Genomic DNA, 18,169 nt, shown 5'->3' on the forward strand with positions numbered 1-18,169 from the left:
CCGAAAATCCTCCTGAACAGGCAGTTTGACTGGAGGACCAATGGTCATGCTCAACAGCTTGGAATACCAGACTCTCAGTGCCCAATCCGGAGCCACAAGAATAACCTGAGCTTGATCGTTCCTCATCTTCATGAGAATTCTGGGCAGGAGTGCTTTTGGCAGAAAGGCGTACTGGAGGCCGGAGCTCCACTCAAAGCGAAAAGAATCTCAGAGGAAGAGACGCCTTGGAAACTCCAGCACGCAGAACTGTTGACAATGCATGCTTTTGGCGGTGACTAGCAGCTCTAACCAAAGCGCTCCCCACTGCTGAAAGAGACCTTGCACCACCTCTGGATGAAAACGCCATTTATGATCTGCTTGGCATCTTCAGCTGAGTTCGTCCACTCTGGCGTTCAGAGATTTCGCCAGTTGCTCCCCCACCAGAGTAATGCCCTGACGTTCCAGCCACGTTCAGAGGCGCAGTGCCTCTTGACAGAGTTCACGATCCCATTCCACTCTGTTTGTTGCAGTACCACATGGCGGTGGTTTTGTCCATGAACACCTGCACCAACCTTCCCTTGATAGAAAGGCTTTTAATGGCAAGCAAATCACCCGAAGCGTCAACAGGTTTATGGGGAGCACCGACGCTGCCAGAGTCTTCTGATCTCCAGCTCTCCAAAATGCCCCCCCCCCTCGCTCAAAAGTGGTGCACCCATCACCACTGTTTGATCTGTTCCGGGAAGGGAGTGGTGTCTGCCACTCACCCAATCACAATTCGTTAGCCACCACTGCAGGTCTTTTGCAGTTCCCTACAAGATCTGGACCATGTTGGAGATATTCACCTGATGCGGCTCCCACTGGGCCTTCAGGTCCCATGGCAGAGCCCGCATATGCGGACACGCATGTGTCACCAGAAGGATGCAGGAGACCATGAGGCCCAACAGCCAGTCTCACCAAAATCCAGAATAGAGGGCTGAAACATCGGTATCATAGCCTGAATATCATTAACTAGTTGCTCGGGTGGATAGTCCTGAAACAACACTGTGTCGAGAAAAGCTCAGAAGAAAGGGGGCGTCTGCGAGGGAGTCGGGTGCACTTCGGCATGTTAATAGTGAACCCCAGCGAGTGCAAGAGGTTCGCCGTATTATGAAGAGGGGTGACAACTGCCTTGGGGCAAGCAGGCCTTCAACAGCCAGTTGCCGAGGTAAGGGAAGACTGAAATCCCCGACCTCTGCAGATGAGCCGTAACCACCACCATCACTATAAGGAACACCCGAGGGGTGCTGGTAAGGCCAAAAAAATGTAGCACAGCAAACTGAAAGTGCTCTTGCTCCACCGTGGAACACAGATAGCGTCTGTGGGCCGGTAAGATGGGAATGTGGAAATATGCGTCCTGCAAGTCCTTTTCCAAGAAGAAGTTGAGAAGGCGCAGATCAAAGATAGGACAAAGTACTACGTTCTTATTTGGCACCCAAAAGATGCGGTAATAACAACCACTACTTACTTCTCATGCAGGCACGCTCTATGGCTCCCTTGTCCAACAGAGCCTGCACTTCGACAGAGCAAGGCAAGATGGTCTTCCGTCAGATCGTAGGTGGGTGGCATGGGGGGAGGGGGTGTCACAAGGGGAAGGGAGTAGTCCTTTTGGACTATGTAGAGCACCCAACCGTCAGATGTTACTACTGGCTGTGGTGACAGAGGGTATGGGTGCAGTTGGAGGCCACTTCTGTGCAGAAGGTGGACAGGGGTGGACGAGGAGCCATAGACAAGCCCAAGGACCTGGCCGCAGCCCTGCTTTCCTTAAAGGGGTCAAGTGCCGAATACGCTTGGTCTCTAAAAAGGCTAGAGCCAGCATAGGGCTTGTCCATGAGGGAAGCCTGGACATGCCTTGAAAAAAACAGATGTTCCCAGCCAGGCTTGACGCTGTAAGGCAACCAACGAGAAATTGCTCTACCCAGTGAGTGGGCAGTGTCAAGTCCACATATCATGGTGAACTTTTTCAAATCCCTCCCATCGGCAACAGTACGACTCAGGCCTCCTCTGGGAGGATAGGCAGCACTTGCGCAACCGAATCCCATAGACTATGGGAATACTGGCCAATTGGGCATGCACTGATCACAGTGCCAGACTGGTGGAAGAGAACATCCCCTTACCAAAGGTGTAGAGACTCTTGGGTTCTCTATCCGGTGGAGTAGTAGGGAATGCACCGGAGTGGATGCGGAGGCTTGGACCACCAACCTCTCTGGGGAGGGGTGCTGGGTAAGGAACCTAGGATCCCCAGCAGTGGGGCTGTGACGGGACGAGCGCCGACGACCGCCAGGAGTGCCTCGGGGGCACGGAGCCGACGCGACTGGTGCGGACTCTAGCGACGGCCAGGGGGCGGAGCCCAAGGAGGCACGTAAACCCGGAAGAAGGAGCATTCGACGAAGAACGCGAGGAACCACATGGAGGCCAGCAGGAAGAAGAGGAGGAAGCAGAGAGGACGCCGGAGAAAGAGACGGAGGAGACCGGTCCGGAGGCTCGAGATAAGAACGACGGGACCCAGACGAAAACCGGGACGTACCCCAAGGAAGGCGCCACGGACGAGACGGCCGGGACCCTGTCATCGGGTCCCGGTTTCAGGCAAGTGGGGGGAAAGACAGGGCGCTCGCTGATAGGCTGGTGGCAGGCGCGTGCTGGCTTTTCTGGTCTATAAGGGAACAGGGAGGACACCTGAACAGCGGGGAATAGAGAAAAGAACGGGAAGTTTTTTTGGTATCTCCACCTTAGTTTGTTAAAAGGGCAGGGACACCCGAAGCCAGGAACCACCCTCGTACACCTCCAACGGGACTCCACCTGAAGAAAGGGCCCGGGAACGGGAGAGAGAGGGGTTGAACCCGAAAGGCAGCATAGGTTCCACTGGGAGACCAGGGAAAGAAAGGATAGTGAAAAAGCCTGCGCGTGTAAGATTAACACAAGAACAGGACAAACCCGGACCGTCTCCTCTTTTCTTTACCGAGGGGGACGCCTGGCGGAACAGTCCACGGAACCAGGAACGAGGCCGAGACTGACATCCGTATATGCAACCTCTGGAGCCCAGGGGATAAGGAATAAGACGAAGAACCCACGTCGAACCGGGCGAAGCCCACGGACACTCTTTTTTATTCTCCAATAAAAACCTTTATACGCAGCTCCTTTGCCTCATCCAGTCTGTTAGGGACGTGACAGGGCCGATGGTGGGCAATCGTCCTATTCACAGGGGCATCTGGCAGGGCTTGGAGCAGGCCCCAAATAGGACATCTGTAAGGGCTTCATTGAATGAGAGTAAGGGTTCTAAGGAGGGGAATCCTGTCTGAAGCACCTCTGTCAAGACTTTAGTCTTGACTGCCACAGAGGGTCAGAGGGTAGGTTAAGGTCCACAGTTGCCCTCTCTCCCCTGTAGGGTAGCTGAGGTCCTGGGCTCCCTCCTCCATAACCACAGTAGGAGGGAAAACTAGGACTCTGTCAGGTGAAGTGGCCAACCCACTGGTCTCACCCAGTTCCTCATACCAGTTGTCCTCAACTGTGTCATATCCATGAGGGTCCACAGATCCCTCCTAAGCGTCTCCCTCACCAGGTTGATCCATCAAATAAGGCACGGTCTCTACTCTGAGAAGAATGTCCTTGGTCGGCACCGGAAACGGTGTCGGATCACGCCCATCCGGTTTTGTGCCGGAGCCGTGATTAATGATGGGGTAGCTTGTGTTGGAGCCATTGGCACTTGAGTGGGCGCTGAGGAAGGTCTCTATCTTGCTACCAGCTCCACATCCAGTGCGGGATCCTTAGGGTCCAACTGGGCAAAGGGCAAACCCTGCCGACATCGTCCCAGTAGAGGCCCCTTCCACGCCTGTAGGGTCCAACGACACTCCAGAGGGGCCAGGTCACCCAAAGATGCGGCGCATGGCCTCAGAATTCCTTCAGCTGGGTGGGTGTCACTCTGGGAAAATCAGGGAAGCACGGAGCTCTGCCGACTTGCGGGCCTGGAGTGCCGGTGCTCCTTGTCTCATGGATGACTGACAGCGCAGGGAAATCAAAGAGTGTTTGGACTTCGACTTCTTGTCCTTGCGGGACTTAGCCGACTTCCCGGATGATTGAGCGCGACGAAGAACGTAGAGAGGGACCTCCCACGCGAACGGTCCTGGGATGGGGTAGCTCAATTTGGATCAGTGCTATCTGGCCCAGAAAGAAAAAAACTAATGTCAGAGTGCCGAGGTGGCAAATATACAGCATACATCACTTCCGGAGCAGACCCTGCCGACATGGAGCCAAACAACGCCCCCTGCATGCATGCATGAGATGTACTGCTCGAAATTCTTCCAGATCCAGTCTGACGCCTGGCAATATTCAAAGGGGAGAAATCTGTGGCTAGAAGTCTATCAGATACTCAAATAACAAAACAAAGGTGTTCAAAGGTAATCACCATACCTTAAAGTCCCAGATGGTCATTGCCCCATCAATTCCGGTTGTACAGAACTTCTGACAATCCCTTTTATCGCCTTCAAATATGGTCACTTGGCTGAAATAGGAAATAAAAATGATTTAGATTTGTTATGGTGAAAGCAGGTAAAGGATGAAAATGAAGAGGCCTTGAGAAAGGCACCATACAACAGGTAAGGGCAAAATATTGCGCTTTTTTATAAACCCTTTCCTCCCACACAATCCGATCTCCTCAGGACACTTGGCAGCTGTGCTTGATGGTCCGCACTGACAAGTGAGAAAGACCTTAAAACTGCCTACAGTCCTGAAATAGAGGCCAGAACAGTTTGTCCAATTGTACCCAAAGTAGACAGGGTTAATGTGCATTCCCCATCTTCCTATCCCCAAAGTATTAAAATAGGTAGGGAGAGCACTAGAGGAACAGGCACTGGGAAGGCTCAGAGGATCTTCCTCTGCCCATCCATTTAGATGATCTGGAAGTAAAGAGGGTTTAAAAAAAAAAAAATCATTTCAGAAACCTCCGGCTGCAGGTAGCCAGTCGTTTAAGAATTTGTATGGACTCGTTTCGCGATGTTCTCATTCAAATCACTACCATTTAGTTTAGCCTGTAGAGTTTCCACAATTTTTAGAGCTGGGTTAAAAGCTCCTTTTGGGTCCAAGTAGCGGGGTGATGCTGAGCGAAAAAGTCAGGAAGAGTAATCTGGACTGCCCATGTGAAAGGGAAACACCACCTTCTGTCAGAAAGGAAGCAGGAGATCGCAACACCAATTCGTTCTGGAAGAAGGTGGTACACTGAGGTTGCCTGTAGCTAATAGACATGGCAAGCAGAAGTAACTGCAATGGGGAATACCATTTAGATGGTTCGAAATCTCATAGAGCAACTATGCACAGAGTTGAAGGGCGTGGACATCAAGTACATGAGGACCAAATTAAGGTCCCATTGAGGCACGATAAAAGGTGCAGGGAGAAATATATATGAGCTCCTTTAAGAAACGCATCACAACTGGTGACTAGAATAACGAGGGGGGGGGGGGGGGTCACACACCTTAGAAAGGCTGAAAAGATTGATATACAACCTTTAACAGTGCCCACTGCAGATTCTTGTTGAGCCTGTGATCAAACAAACATCCCAATATCAGACAGTTAAACCTGAAGAGGGTCAGCTTGAGGATCCCCACAGTAGGACAAGAACTTTACACAACAATTCCCCAAAAGTACTTTGTTAATTCCAACTTTCAGTTGGAATAAGATACATTGACACTTGAAAAATACATTAAGATATAAGAGGTCTATTTACAGTATTCGTATTGAACTCATTGGCAAGTTGCACACCCCAAATTGGCGATTTATTGCGTTAGTTGAGATTTTGCTTCCTTATGGACACCTACGTGATGCTGTTTTGATGCAGTGTCTCCAGGTTCGTGTTGCGGTCCTCAGTTGTGGCCCTCTTGTCCATATTTCGGAAACGCTCCATCGCAGAAATGTTTCGCTGAATGCTCTGTTTTGGAATGTCTAGCTTGGAAATGAAGGTCAGTGAGCCATGATCATCACAGCTGAACAGCATAGGGCAGCAGTCATGGCCCTGCAAACGAGACAGTGTTAAAGTGTGGTACTACCAGTACTTTGATAACCCAGCTTATCAGAATCAGTTTGCTCTATTTTGAAAAAGAAAATACCAATGTACATAAGAAAGAGGATTCAGCACTTGTTCAAGTAATGCACTTCCCAACTCGGGGAGAAGGCAGCAGTGTCTTGCAATACAATCTCAGGAAAATTACCCACAATCTCGAAGCAGATTCACTCCTCTGTCTGGGCTCTATTCAGCTATGAGATATTAAAGGACAGTAATCAACCACAGCGAGGAGCAAGTTTAGCACAGACTTCGGCAAGACCAAAGTACTCATCCTGGGTCCCACCCCTTCAGCCTGGGACGTCTCCTGGTGGCCAGCCTATCTGGGAGCCCCTCCCACCCCTACTTACCACGCACACAACCTTGGCATCATACTTGACTCATCGCTCTCAAACAACCGCTAAATCAACTCAGTTTCCTCAAACTGCTTCAAAAAAAGTCAGATTGATCTCCCCACAGAATCCAGAAAGACTGTCACCCATGCACTCATCACCAGCAGACTACTACAGCAACGCACTATACGTCGACATCACCCACAAACAACTCAAGAAACTACAGAACGTACAAAATGCCGCCACCAGACTGGTCCTAGACACACCCGGTGCAACAACATCACGCAACACCTCCGACAACTCCACAGGTCAACAAGAGAATTGCCTTCAAGTTCCTCAAACTTGGCTAAAACCCCTACAAAACATAGGACCAGCATACCTGAACCACCACCTCGCATTTCATGCACCCACGAGACAACTCCCTCAGCCCATCGCGCCCTAGCCTCCGTCCCCAGGATCCACAAGACCAGGACCGGAGGAAGTTAATTCTCCAACCTTGCCACCAAGCCCTGGAACACCCTGCTCCTAGCCTTTGAACACCCTGCTCCTCCACCTCAGGCAATCCGCGTCGCTGATCTAATTCAAAAAGGACCTCAAGACCCTGCTCTTCGAATGATCCTCCATACCCAGAAAGATCAGTAGCCCCCTCCAGTTCCTTTAGACCCTCACAGGTGAGTAGTCGCACTTTACAAACCCCTGATTAAGACTTGAAACCACCACAAGGAAAGCATTGGTCATATTATGGTTAAAGGCAAGAGACAAATGATTGTCAGACGAGTCACCGCCACCACCACCTGCTGCTTGGAGATTTGAAGCACTGAAGCAGCAGAATTACAAGGTTTATTACCCAGGCAACTAACAGTTGAAGTTGGCCCAATGGAGCAGAAAAAGACAGTTTTGGAAGTGCGGGTGCATTCTCAACATAACAGCATCACAACTAACACTAAGTACATTCCTCTGAAATCAGAGGCAGCTTCCATTAATAAAAAAAAAAATCTTACAACCCCTAAATCATGAAGGTTATGTGTAAAGAGGTGGGTGGGACAGACACAGACACTGATTTGAAAGGTCATGTACTGGGGACAGTGGCGTTCCTCAGTTACACCTCATTCATCTGCTTATAAGCAAATCCAAATCAAAGATGATTTAGCTGTGGTAACAGGACAAGCTCATGCCAGGCATAGTAAGCTTCAAGTTGAGAAGAACACATTGGGCCAAAAGGAAATGCAGATTGGAAATTGAATCCAGAGTAAAGTTACAGGATGCAGTTGGAGAGGCAGCTGTTGAACTATATCTATGACAGCATGGTGCACTCTGAGCATTCCACCACCTGCACATTGCAAGATTTAGAGGTGAGAGTGACTCAGTAATAATCAGAAACATACAGATTGAGCATTGAGGATGGGGAATTTGGAGGAAGGATGGGGGGTTGTGGCTTTCTCTCAAATAACTGTAGGCTTGCATTTCTGGTGGGCGATTTTCTCAACTCCCCAAAGCATAATTGGGCCAATTATAAAAGCAGAACATGTATTTGATGTATGTCACACCCTACTGTCCTGATGAAGATCCGCATGGTAGGGCCTAATCTACATTTTGCAACAGTTGGGACGAAACGTCGACAAGAACTACTTAGCCTAGATTGACTAGCTATACCTTGTGGAGGGTGGTCGATCTATCCAGACACCACCCTCTTATTTGTTGTTTATATTGCACCTTCGCTTTGCTCATTTCAAGACAATAAAGAAGTTTTATTTATTGTCCAAGGCACATTTTTGGATCTCGTTCATGATAAATTAATCCTGGATTAAAGTGGTACGAACCTCCACCAACTACTGACACCACCCTTTTCGGATTTAGGAAGAATTAACTGACTATATATATATCCACCAAACAGGCTTCTTGGCCTTGGTTAAACTGGATTCCCTCATTGCCATAGCCACTGAACTAAGATTATTTTGTGTACTAAATAATGAATAAACCCCCCCCCCCTTTTTTTTTACTTTTCTCTTATCACTGAGAAAGCACCTCTAAGAACACTTTTCCTCCCCCTCTCTGTGGAGCAACTGTTCTGTAATGAATTTTATGTTTTCTTTTGCTAAATGGATTATAAATGAATCTCGGATACATTAATAATATACTTTGACTGTATAGTTCAGCATTTAGTGTGATTCATTCATTATGTTGTCTATGTTCTTCCCTTGTCTACATTGCAAATTAATTGTTGCATCTTGTGTCAATTATGTACCAGTAGAACCATACTGTTTTACGTACCACTAGCTTCTGGCAGCATTCCTTCTGCCTATGTCTAGTAGTGGCTTTCAAAGATCTATTACAAAGTGGAGCTAAAAAGATCCCCCATAGAACTTTTACCATTTGAGGCACAGCATGTATGCAACAAATCAGTGCACCCGTTCTACAATGGCAGCTATTTTACTGATATTGAAAATTTTTATCAGTTTTTTCCAAGGATGGCCATTTCTTTACCAAGCAATGATATGTTTTAGGGACAGAAATAGCAACCCAGTAACCTGCTCGTACCAGCACTAGATTGGTCACAATAACGCTATATTTTTTAGCAGCATCTCCTGCCATTGTTAATGAACTGCTTAACATGAAACAGCAGATGACATCAGATTTGTAAGATTTAACATTAGTGAATCATTCAAGGAGCCACCTGTGGGTAAGAAGTCAACAGATAGAGTCCCATATGTACATAACCCTGATGAACAAAACCACTGCAACAAAAGCATTGCATGAAAGGACAAGGGAAGACACCTATGGACTGAAAAACTACATCTAGTCACCAAAAAATAAAGAAAAGGCATAGAGACCCATACAAGGAACAAGAAGGCGCTGTTCCAAAACTGGAGGGGAGATACACATACAAGACAACTGCCTACAAACTTTTGCAACTGCACAGCGCTTCTTCTGGTACTCTGTAAATACAGACAGGGGATGCACAGGGAGCAGACCGAGAACCGAAGGAATGTTACAGCTGCCACCATGTTTAAGGAGAGAAAAATGGGATGGACAGAGAAAAGGACAGTAACACTTACAGCGAACACCAGGTTCATGCAAGAAGAGTTGGATGGGGGTGGATGGGAGAGGGGAATAAAAGGACTCTTACAGCTGCCACCACGCTGTTCTCTGAGACAAATGTCACACTCAGGAGTGGGAGGTACTCTGTCTTCAACTGCGAAAGGCTAAACACAAAAACAATTGTTAATGAAAAATGCCACGTTTATCATCTTTATGAACAAGGAGCATTTAATTTCTCTTTTAACACACTTTACTTCACAAATAATAGTATGAAGTTTGTAGATGCAATTCAGATAGCCTACATGTTCTGGCCTTTGTGGGTCAAAGTGTACCTCTACATGTTGGTGAAAAAAATGCTGAACCTGTTCATGGAAATTAATGTGTGTATTCAGATACCTGAAAAAAGAGAGGCACAGACTTCTCGATCAGAAAAAAAAGAAAACTCCTTCTGGGTTTAACTCATTCGCTATTCACATATTACACTTTGAAATCAAAGTGCAACCTCACAGGTGAGGGACATCCGGTCACTGGCTTTTTCCTCTTCATTAGGTAAAGAATTTGCTTTCAAAAAGCCATTGTGATTTTCATCATGCAATTAGCACTAGGTATATCATTTTCTAGCAAGTAAAAAGCCTATTTCAAATATTATGCTACAAAGAACAGAGTAAATCGAGCTGATGAACAAAAATCTACCAAAATATTATCAGACGTTCTGAAAGAGAGCAGAGCACCCAGAGACAGTACTACAAGCCTGACAAAGTTAAATTAACATGGCTTCAAATAATGATGTTTAGATAGGCTTATTCAGAGAGCAAGGGATACAATAAAAGGGCTCCAGCACATTATGTGAAAAGCTGAGTGTTGGACCTGGCCCTTTCTGCAGGTCATCCAGTTTTTGCATTACTTTGCTGAACCTTTTTGTGCTGGCTTTTAGAACTGTGCACTTTTCCATGCTATTCAGTGCTAAAGTACCTGTGCTCTCCTTGTAACCATGGTGAAATGGGCCTACACTGAATGGTACATTTAGTTTACTTATATGTCTCTAGTGTACGGTACTACATGTGCCAAGGGTCCTCAAAATTAAATGCTACAAGTGGGCTGCAGCACTTATTATGCCACCCACTAAAGTAGCCTTTTGAAACATGCTTCAGGTCTACCACTGCAATGTAGTGACCTTTTTGCCAGCCCCAACCTTCCTTTTTAATATGGCAAAGTCACCCCCAAGGTAGGCCTTAAAGGATTATAGGAAAGGGTGGATGGTATTTAAAAGGTATGACATGTGGGTTTAAGTTTTACATGAAAAACTCCTAAAGAGATAAAGGCTATCTCTGCCATTGACTAACACGGGGTTACCTTATTACACTTAAATTATAATTTCACTTTGGATACTGATAGGAAATGCTGTTTCAACTCAAATTAATTTAAATTTAAAATCCTATCTAATGGTAACAACAGAATTTAAGTTACTATTGCGAACATGTCACTTTTAGAAAGATTACATTTTCTTCTCTAAACCAAATGTACCTTACTGTCAGTGTCCTGGGTCGCATGACCGTGAATGGATCTCCAGTAGCATTTTGTGCATTGCTTCTAGACAGAAGCAAAAGAGGCCTAGGTGTGAGGGGAGAGGGTCTTTCTGACAGGATGGATGGGGAGGAGTTGTGCCCTGTCCTGATTACACTAGAAAAGACCCTGCCTGCAGCACACAGAAAGGATTCCAACACCATACCTGCCCTTGCCTTGCTCACCCAATACAGTATGGATCCAAATCAAGATGAATGTGAAATAATCAGTTTTGGGGGTAGGCGAGGGAATGTCCCTTACAAAGGCTGGCATCAGATATAAAAGTAGCACTTTCAGAGCCACTAATCGAACACCCCTGGACTTGAGGATTCAGAAAACAGACTGTTCTATTGTCTGAAGAAGGAAGATTGGACCTGCTTGCCTAGAACCCAGGTTCCCCAGAAGCGACTTCAGGGGTCAACTGGCTGTCCTCTTTGAGCTACAGGGACCCAAGATTCCTCATAGGCCTCCCAGTAACTTCCCAGTTAACCAGCACCAACTGGACATGCTTGCATCTGCCTGAGCCCTGCTGATGGCCTCTGCTAGAGTGTGTCCTGGTTCCCAAGAGTTTCCCCCCAGATCCTTCAACCTTGGCTGGCATTAGAATACTCCTCCTGAAGAAACGGTGAACACAGAAGTTTTGGGCTCATCATGACCGTTTTGTAACGAGAGTAGACTGACCACAATGACTGCCAACGTAAAGCTCCAGTAAGAACTGCTCTTCCCTCCAACAGCGACAGCCCAGGTGGACCAGCAATGCGAAACCTCCAGGGATGACGTGCTCTTCGAGCTACAGCAACGGCCATTCAGGATACCAACCTGCTCCTCACGCCAGCAACATCCTCCTTGTGGCCCATGCTAATGCGACCAGCCCTCTTTGCGGGGACTTTAGAAGGTAACTCTTAAGCAGGATGAACCTGTAACCCCAACCGCACTATCGCATTCGGCCTGAGCTTTTGACTTTTCCCCGGCCCAGCGCAACCAGAGAACCACAAGTGGTGCTTTGTGTTTTTTGGCGCTATTTTCACGTACATTTTTTTTAAAACTCTACCTCCAGTTCTATTGATTGGATTTTTTCTTTGCTTTGTATTAATTGAATTTTATATAAAAATTACTCTATTTTTTAATTGGTTTGGGATTTTTCTTGTGCGGTGTTTTTACCTTATTAGTGTTTGAGTGCTGCATATATACTTTACCCATTGCCTTCAAGTTAAGCCTCAACACTTTTGTGGCAAGCTACCATAGAGTTAGGCACAGGTTTATTTAGTGATTTGGGTGTTTCATCCTAACAAGGATTATGCTATTTGAGTAGGGCTTTCACAACCGAACAGTTTATATCTAAAAGTTAGTTTTACTTTCAAATTCTTGGCCTAAAAGGTAAGGGATATTCAAGGTAGGTTAATTTAAAGACAATCCCCGTTTGAAGATTTATCCTTTTATATATCACTGTGGTGTACTGGACATTGACAAAAAAATGGTCATTAAATAATTGTGACAATTAACATGAGACTGGCAAATCTATGCTAGATAGGTCACATGTATAGATCAGAGTTACAAGTGCCATTGACAAATGAAACTAAGTAAATGTGAGGGATATAAAAAAACAATTGCAGGAATAGTAAAGTATCCTTAAATACAAAAATACTTGCATCATATTTTTTGAAGCGTCAGCAACAGACACGGTGCTGTCATGGCTGACCCATGCAAGGCGGTTTCCGCTGGCAGAGAAACTGACGCTGTGCACCCATCCTCCACTTCCGGCACCTCCAAACTCTGTCATCAACTGGCCAAAAGGCATTTTTGATCCCCATGGTGTGCTGGCTGGCTTTTCATCCACTTCTTTAATGTAAGCAGAAAAAACCCTGCAAAGTAAGTAACAATTCACCAAAATGTCCATACTTCATCAAACACATCTTTCTTAAATGAAATGTAACTTATTTTTTTTAATAGAAGTGAAAAAAAAACAGTACTTCATTTTTTAAAACAATACGTTGCAGAAGTGTGAAGGCAAATAAAGCGTAGAACCAAGCCAAGCCAAACAAGCTTTATTCGACACATCGTCATAAAAGCACATAAAATTATAATATTTACAACAAAATAACATTCAATTATATATAAAAGACTATTTGGACAATGGTTACAATATAGGTGTCCCCAATAGTTCATAATTTCTTGAGAAAAAACTCTAAATTCGAAGTTGGTCAGACCTGACACAATCATTTCATAGCTTAAAATAATTTGTAAACAATATTCATAAAGTTCACAATTGGTCAGACCTGGCACAGTCATTTCATAGCTTAAAATAGTTTGTAAACAAAATTCATAAAGTTCAAAATAAACACTATTAAAAAGAATATATACTAATGGGGGACTTTTAAATATGGTAAATAGACAAATAGTCTAGAAAACAATGAATATTAAAAGCACTGTATAACAGGGCATTTTTTTTTTCAAACTCATAGATAAAAGATATTAGCACAGTTTAACGAGGCACATTTTTTAACAGCGATGGACTTTGCCCTAATTATCCACATCCATCCTAGGTATTTGGCAACTGCTATGAATAAGAGAGATGAGGTATTTGTACACAATATTCTTTCAGCCTCCAAACTGCATCTTGTCCCCAAGATTTGGCATGCAGGCCTCAGCCATACTCTACGAGGAGTTCCATAGGCTGGGCAGGCAAATAACATATGCGCAACAGTTTCATTGGAGGCCAAGCAACAAGGACACTTACTCTCACTTGTTTTAGTCCATCTCGAAGTAAAAGACCTTAGGGGCAACGAACCCACTCTCAGCTGAAATTAGAGCTTCCTGTCTAAGGGTTTAGTAACAGTGTCCCAGTATAGTTCATAAGTCGAAATGGGTTTAAAGTCCAAAAATTTTCCTGTTAAGGAGGATGCTTCACTGGCACTAAAAACACCTAAAGTGACCATCTCCCAATATTTCTCTTTTAAAACCTTCTTAGTTGGAAAGCAGGCTATAGTGGGTTCATCCCAGAGTGTCGACATTCCAATTTTAACTAAGATATCTTTCACACCACACAACCAACTAATTTTATGAAAGGTATCAACTTTTATAATATCCATGAAACCTTCAGCATATTGTTTTAATTCCGGTCTTGTCCACAATCTACGCCAGTATAACACAGTGCGTAGCTTTGCAATATCCTGGAGAGGTTTCCTTCCAAGATCGTGGAACAGTGGACAGAGTGGTGTACTTTGTGGGAGATTAGAAATACCTCTCAAGAACTTATTTTCAGATGAACTTAATTTTGACAAGTTCTCTAACCCCCAAAGTTCTACACCATACAATGCAGAGCTCACCACTTTAGCGTCGTAAACTTGGAGCACTGGTCTAATAGGTTTCGTCAGAGACCTATTGTGCTTGAGGCGGAGCGCCCCTGACAAATGCCGATGTTTCAGGGTGGCCATGTCGATCTGGTGATTCCACTTTACATATTTTGTGGTGAATATTCAGAATGATTTAAAGTCCTTAACTTGTTCCAGTGGACGACTGTTCATTAGAATGCCACCTTTAAAAACTTTATGTTGATTAAATGTCGAGTTTGGTTTTTGACACATTGACTTCAAGCCCCCGAGCGTAACACAACTCCCTCCTCAAAAACTCTCAGAGCTCGTTGGAGCCCACTCGGGGTCTTCGAAATTATCAGAGTGTCATCGGCAAACATTAAAATTGTACTTTTAATCCCTGCCATAACCGGAGCATCTGTATGAACTCTTGCCATACAATCCACTATCCCGTAGAACAAACATCAGCGCTACATACATTCAGCTTATCTCTGGGTGAAACGGACTATTAAGAATTTGATCTAATCCCTAAATGAACGAGTTGCCTACCTTCGGTAACACTTTTTGGCGGATACAATATCTGCCTGTGGATTCCTCACCTTTTGAATTACACCCCCCATGCACAGCATTCCATGGAAACTTTTCTCCATAGCTCTCCCACGTCGACGAGTATGTCGCAATGCATCGGCTCTGCACACAACTCCATGTGACTTCATAGGAGACATAAGAGGAGCTCGTCGGCGTGCGGACTTTAGTTCCACTCATTTTTTCTGTGTCTTCAAGGCGAACAGGTGAACCAACATTTCCAAAAAGTATACAGTACAAAACATAGTAAGGAAATAACCACATGCAATCGAATTGCCAAATCAAAGAATCCTCATGGTTTAAATGGAAACTCTCACATGAAACATTCATATGAAAATTAAATTCAAATTTATTTTTGGATTAAGCAGATAGGCAATGGGGAGGCGGGTGGGTCAGTGAGGAATCCATAGGTAGATACTGTATCCACCAGAAAAAGCGTTTGCGAAGGTAACTTAATCTTTTCATAGTTACATATGCCTGTGGATTCCTCACTTTTTTAACAGAATCACCAAGCAGTCCCGACATCATAAACGGAGTAGGAGGAAAGTTATTATTGAGACCCTTAATAAATCTCATGACCTTTAGGGGGTTTAAAAAGTGAAGGCTGATCCGGTACACAAAGAAATTCCGACAAGGCAGATAGATACCCTTTAATAGTTGCAACAGTGCAACCTTGCTGCGCCAGGGATAGCGCAAAACTTAAAACATCTAATAAATGGTATTTTGAAGGGTCAATTGACTTCTGTCCACACCATTTTATGAATTCCGCCCACCTGTCAGCGTGGACTGTCTTGGTTGAGAGTCTTCTGGCAGATAAAATAACGCCCACTACATCTGGTGGGAGAGAAAAAGAACACCGGTTACCACGTTCATTCTCCAGACATGAAGGTGCAAGCTCTGGCGATGGGTGTAGAACCTCCCCCTGCGATTGTGAGAGGTCTGACCTGAGAGAGAGAGGAGGAAAAGAAGGTCTGTGCCACAGGCTTTGGAGCCGGAGGAGGAGTGTTAAACCTTGGAGCCGGGGATGAAGCAGGAGACATCCTTGGATACATCTCTCCGCTGAGGTCTTGGATCCAGGGATGCAGACTTCGGAGAATCATCTTTAGAAGACACCTATGGTGCCGCTTCTTCTTATGACTTCTCTTGGATGATATTGAAGTGTGGGGAGACGGAAACTTTGAAGGAGGTCGAGACCTCCGAAGACCCTCCTTCTGCTTCTTAGCCCTGGCCATAAACAACTTCGCCTCTCTTTCCTCAAAGGCCATGGGGTTCATCGGGCGACACGACGAACAGGCCTAAACGTTATGGTCCAATGACACACACCAGAGATAATCCTCATGCGGGTCGGTAATGGACATTTGACCACCGCATTCTCTACACGGCTTAAAACCAGACTTCCTTAGGGGAAACATCTTCAACAGCAACAAAGTTGCAGCAAGAGAATCGAAGAAATCTCACAGAAATGGGGTGCCTGGGAAAAAACGTAGCGAGTCAATGGAGCGGAAAAAGGGACGTCAGCACGCCGACGAGGTCCTTTTATGGCTCCGATGAGGTCACGCAGAGTCAGGTGCAGAGCACATCCAGTGTGATGTCCTCGTCAATGTGGGAGAGCTATGGAGAAAAGTTTCTGCGGAATACTACGCATGGGGTAATTGAAAAAGTGAGGAATCCACTGGCAGATGCATTCATCAGAGCATTCATTATTAATAACCATAACACCTATTAAAAGCAAAAAAAAAAAAAACGGTTTGAGAAAAGGTGTTGCTACTGTCTTTTGCGTTATATATGAAATATATTAATACAAAAATAGATCACACAGATTTTAGGTCTACTGAAAAGGGAGGCTACATTTGGGTGGAGTGTCATTTTTCCCATTACGAAGAGTATTACTGTAGTTTAGAAAGGGTTTGTAGTACTTGGAAAATAACCAACATGTCTTTAGTTGGTTAGGGAGGAAATGTATTGCCTGTGTGGCATTAATATGATCCCTCTGCTCTGCTAACCCAGCTGATTTAATTCAGTACCATACTGGACAAACTGAGGAGTTGTACTTGCATCCAAAACGTTTAGAGCTGCAAGTAAGAGTTCCAACTGGGGTACTGGGGGAGTTACGACTTTTACCAGTGAGATAGCTGTGCCCTTAGCCTTATACATCTTGGCAGTGATTTCTGAAATGTGTATTCCTTATTTAGTATGCTTAAAATTTCAATGAAACGGTGCAAAGAAAGTAGTAATTGTGCAACACATTTTACACATTTATATTAATGAAATACTGAATTTAACAAATGTAAATATTTGAATGAAATTAAAGGTTTATAGAAAAACTGCAATTGCTTTAATCAATTAGGTTTTATGGATTAACTGTACAGAAAAATGTAGAAATAAGTAGACATCTTACTCTGCTGCTGCGTCCAAGAGCCAAAAGAACAAGTTACTTACCTTCGGTAACGATGTATCTGTAAGAAACATTAGTTAGTTAGATTCCTCACCTTAGAATATCTCCAGGCGTCAGACTGGATCCGGAAGATTTTTGTAGCAATACCCCTTGCGCGTCGCTAGGCGTCGTCTGCGGCTCCGCATCCGTCGTTGCCGTCGTGCGCCGGAATGACGGAGTACTTAGACGCCGCCCTCGCGCGCTGACGTCAGTTCTTGTACATAGCTTTCCGCGCCAGGAACGCAGAGCCATGCAAGAGACCAACACTGGTGCCAAAAAATCTAGGGCCCTGAAAAGGATAGCCTTAACCCTAGATGTCAGTTCGCAGAACGGGGAGGATGGGTGGGTCGGTGAGGAATCTAACTAATGTTTCTTACAGATACATCGTTACCGAAGGTAAGTAACTTGTTCATCTGAAAGAAACACGTTAGTTAGATTCCTCACCTTAGAATAGATACCCAAGCAATACCAACCCCGGTGGTGGGTCAGCGAACCAAGATCACACCAGAAAGTCCTGGAGGACAGAACGGCCAAAGAAGCCATCCCTCCGGACTTGGCTGTCTAGGCAATAGTGCCTGGCAAACGTGTGCAGCGAAGCCCACGTCGCCGCCTGACAGATGTCCTGCAAAGGGACTCCCCGTCCCAAAGCAGTAGTAGTAGCCGCTATGGCCCGAGTAGAATGGGCTCGCAGCCCAACAGGAGGGACCTTTTTTGCCAAGGAATAACAGGTTTTTATACACAAAATGACCCCCAGGGAGATGGTCCGTTTGTGCACAGCTTTCCCCTTCTTAGCACCCACGTAGCCAACGAAAAGCTGGTCGTCCACCTGGAACTGTTTCGT

General features: G+C 45.3%; 1 protein-coding gene across 1 annotated transcript in view; it reads right to left on the bottom strand.

The window, feature by feature from the left end:
- ARPC1A (actin related protein 2/3 complex subunit 1A) overlaps positions 1-18,169 on the bottom strand; it is a 158,033-nt gene that overhangs the window by 26,692 nt on the left and 113,172 nt on the right. Inside the window, exons 6-9 of the mRNA XM_085629133.1 lie at positions 12,648-12,860; positions 9,524-9,599; positions 5,823-6,016; positions 4,423-4,513 (exon numbers count right to left, since the gene is read on the bottom strand). Of these exons, the coding sequence (XP_085485259.1) occupies positions 4,423-4,513; positions 5,823-6,016; positions 9,524-9,599; positions 12,648-12,860 (574 nt within the window). The remainder of the gene's footprint in view (positions 1-4,422; positions 4,514-5,822; positions 6,017-9,523; positions 9,600-12,647; positions 12,861-18,169) is intronic.

The sequence above is a fragment of the Triturus cristatus genome, chromosome 10 (assembly GCF_964204655.1).
Source record: "Triturus cristatus chromosome 10, aTriCri1.1, whole genome shotgun sequence".
Lineage (NCBI taxonomy): Eukaryota > Metazoa > Chordata > Amphibia > Caudata > Salamandridae > Triturus > Triturus cristatus.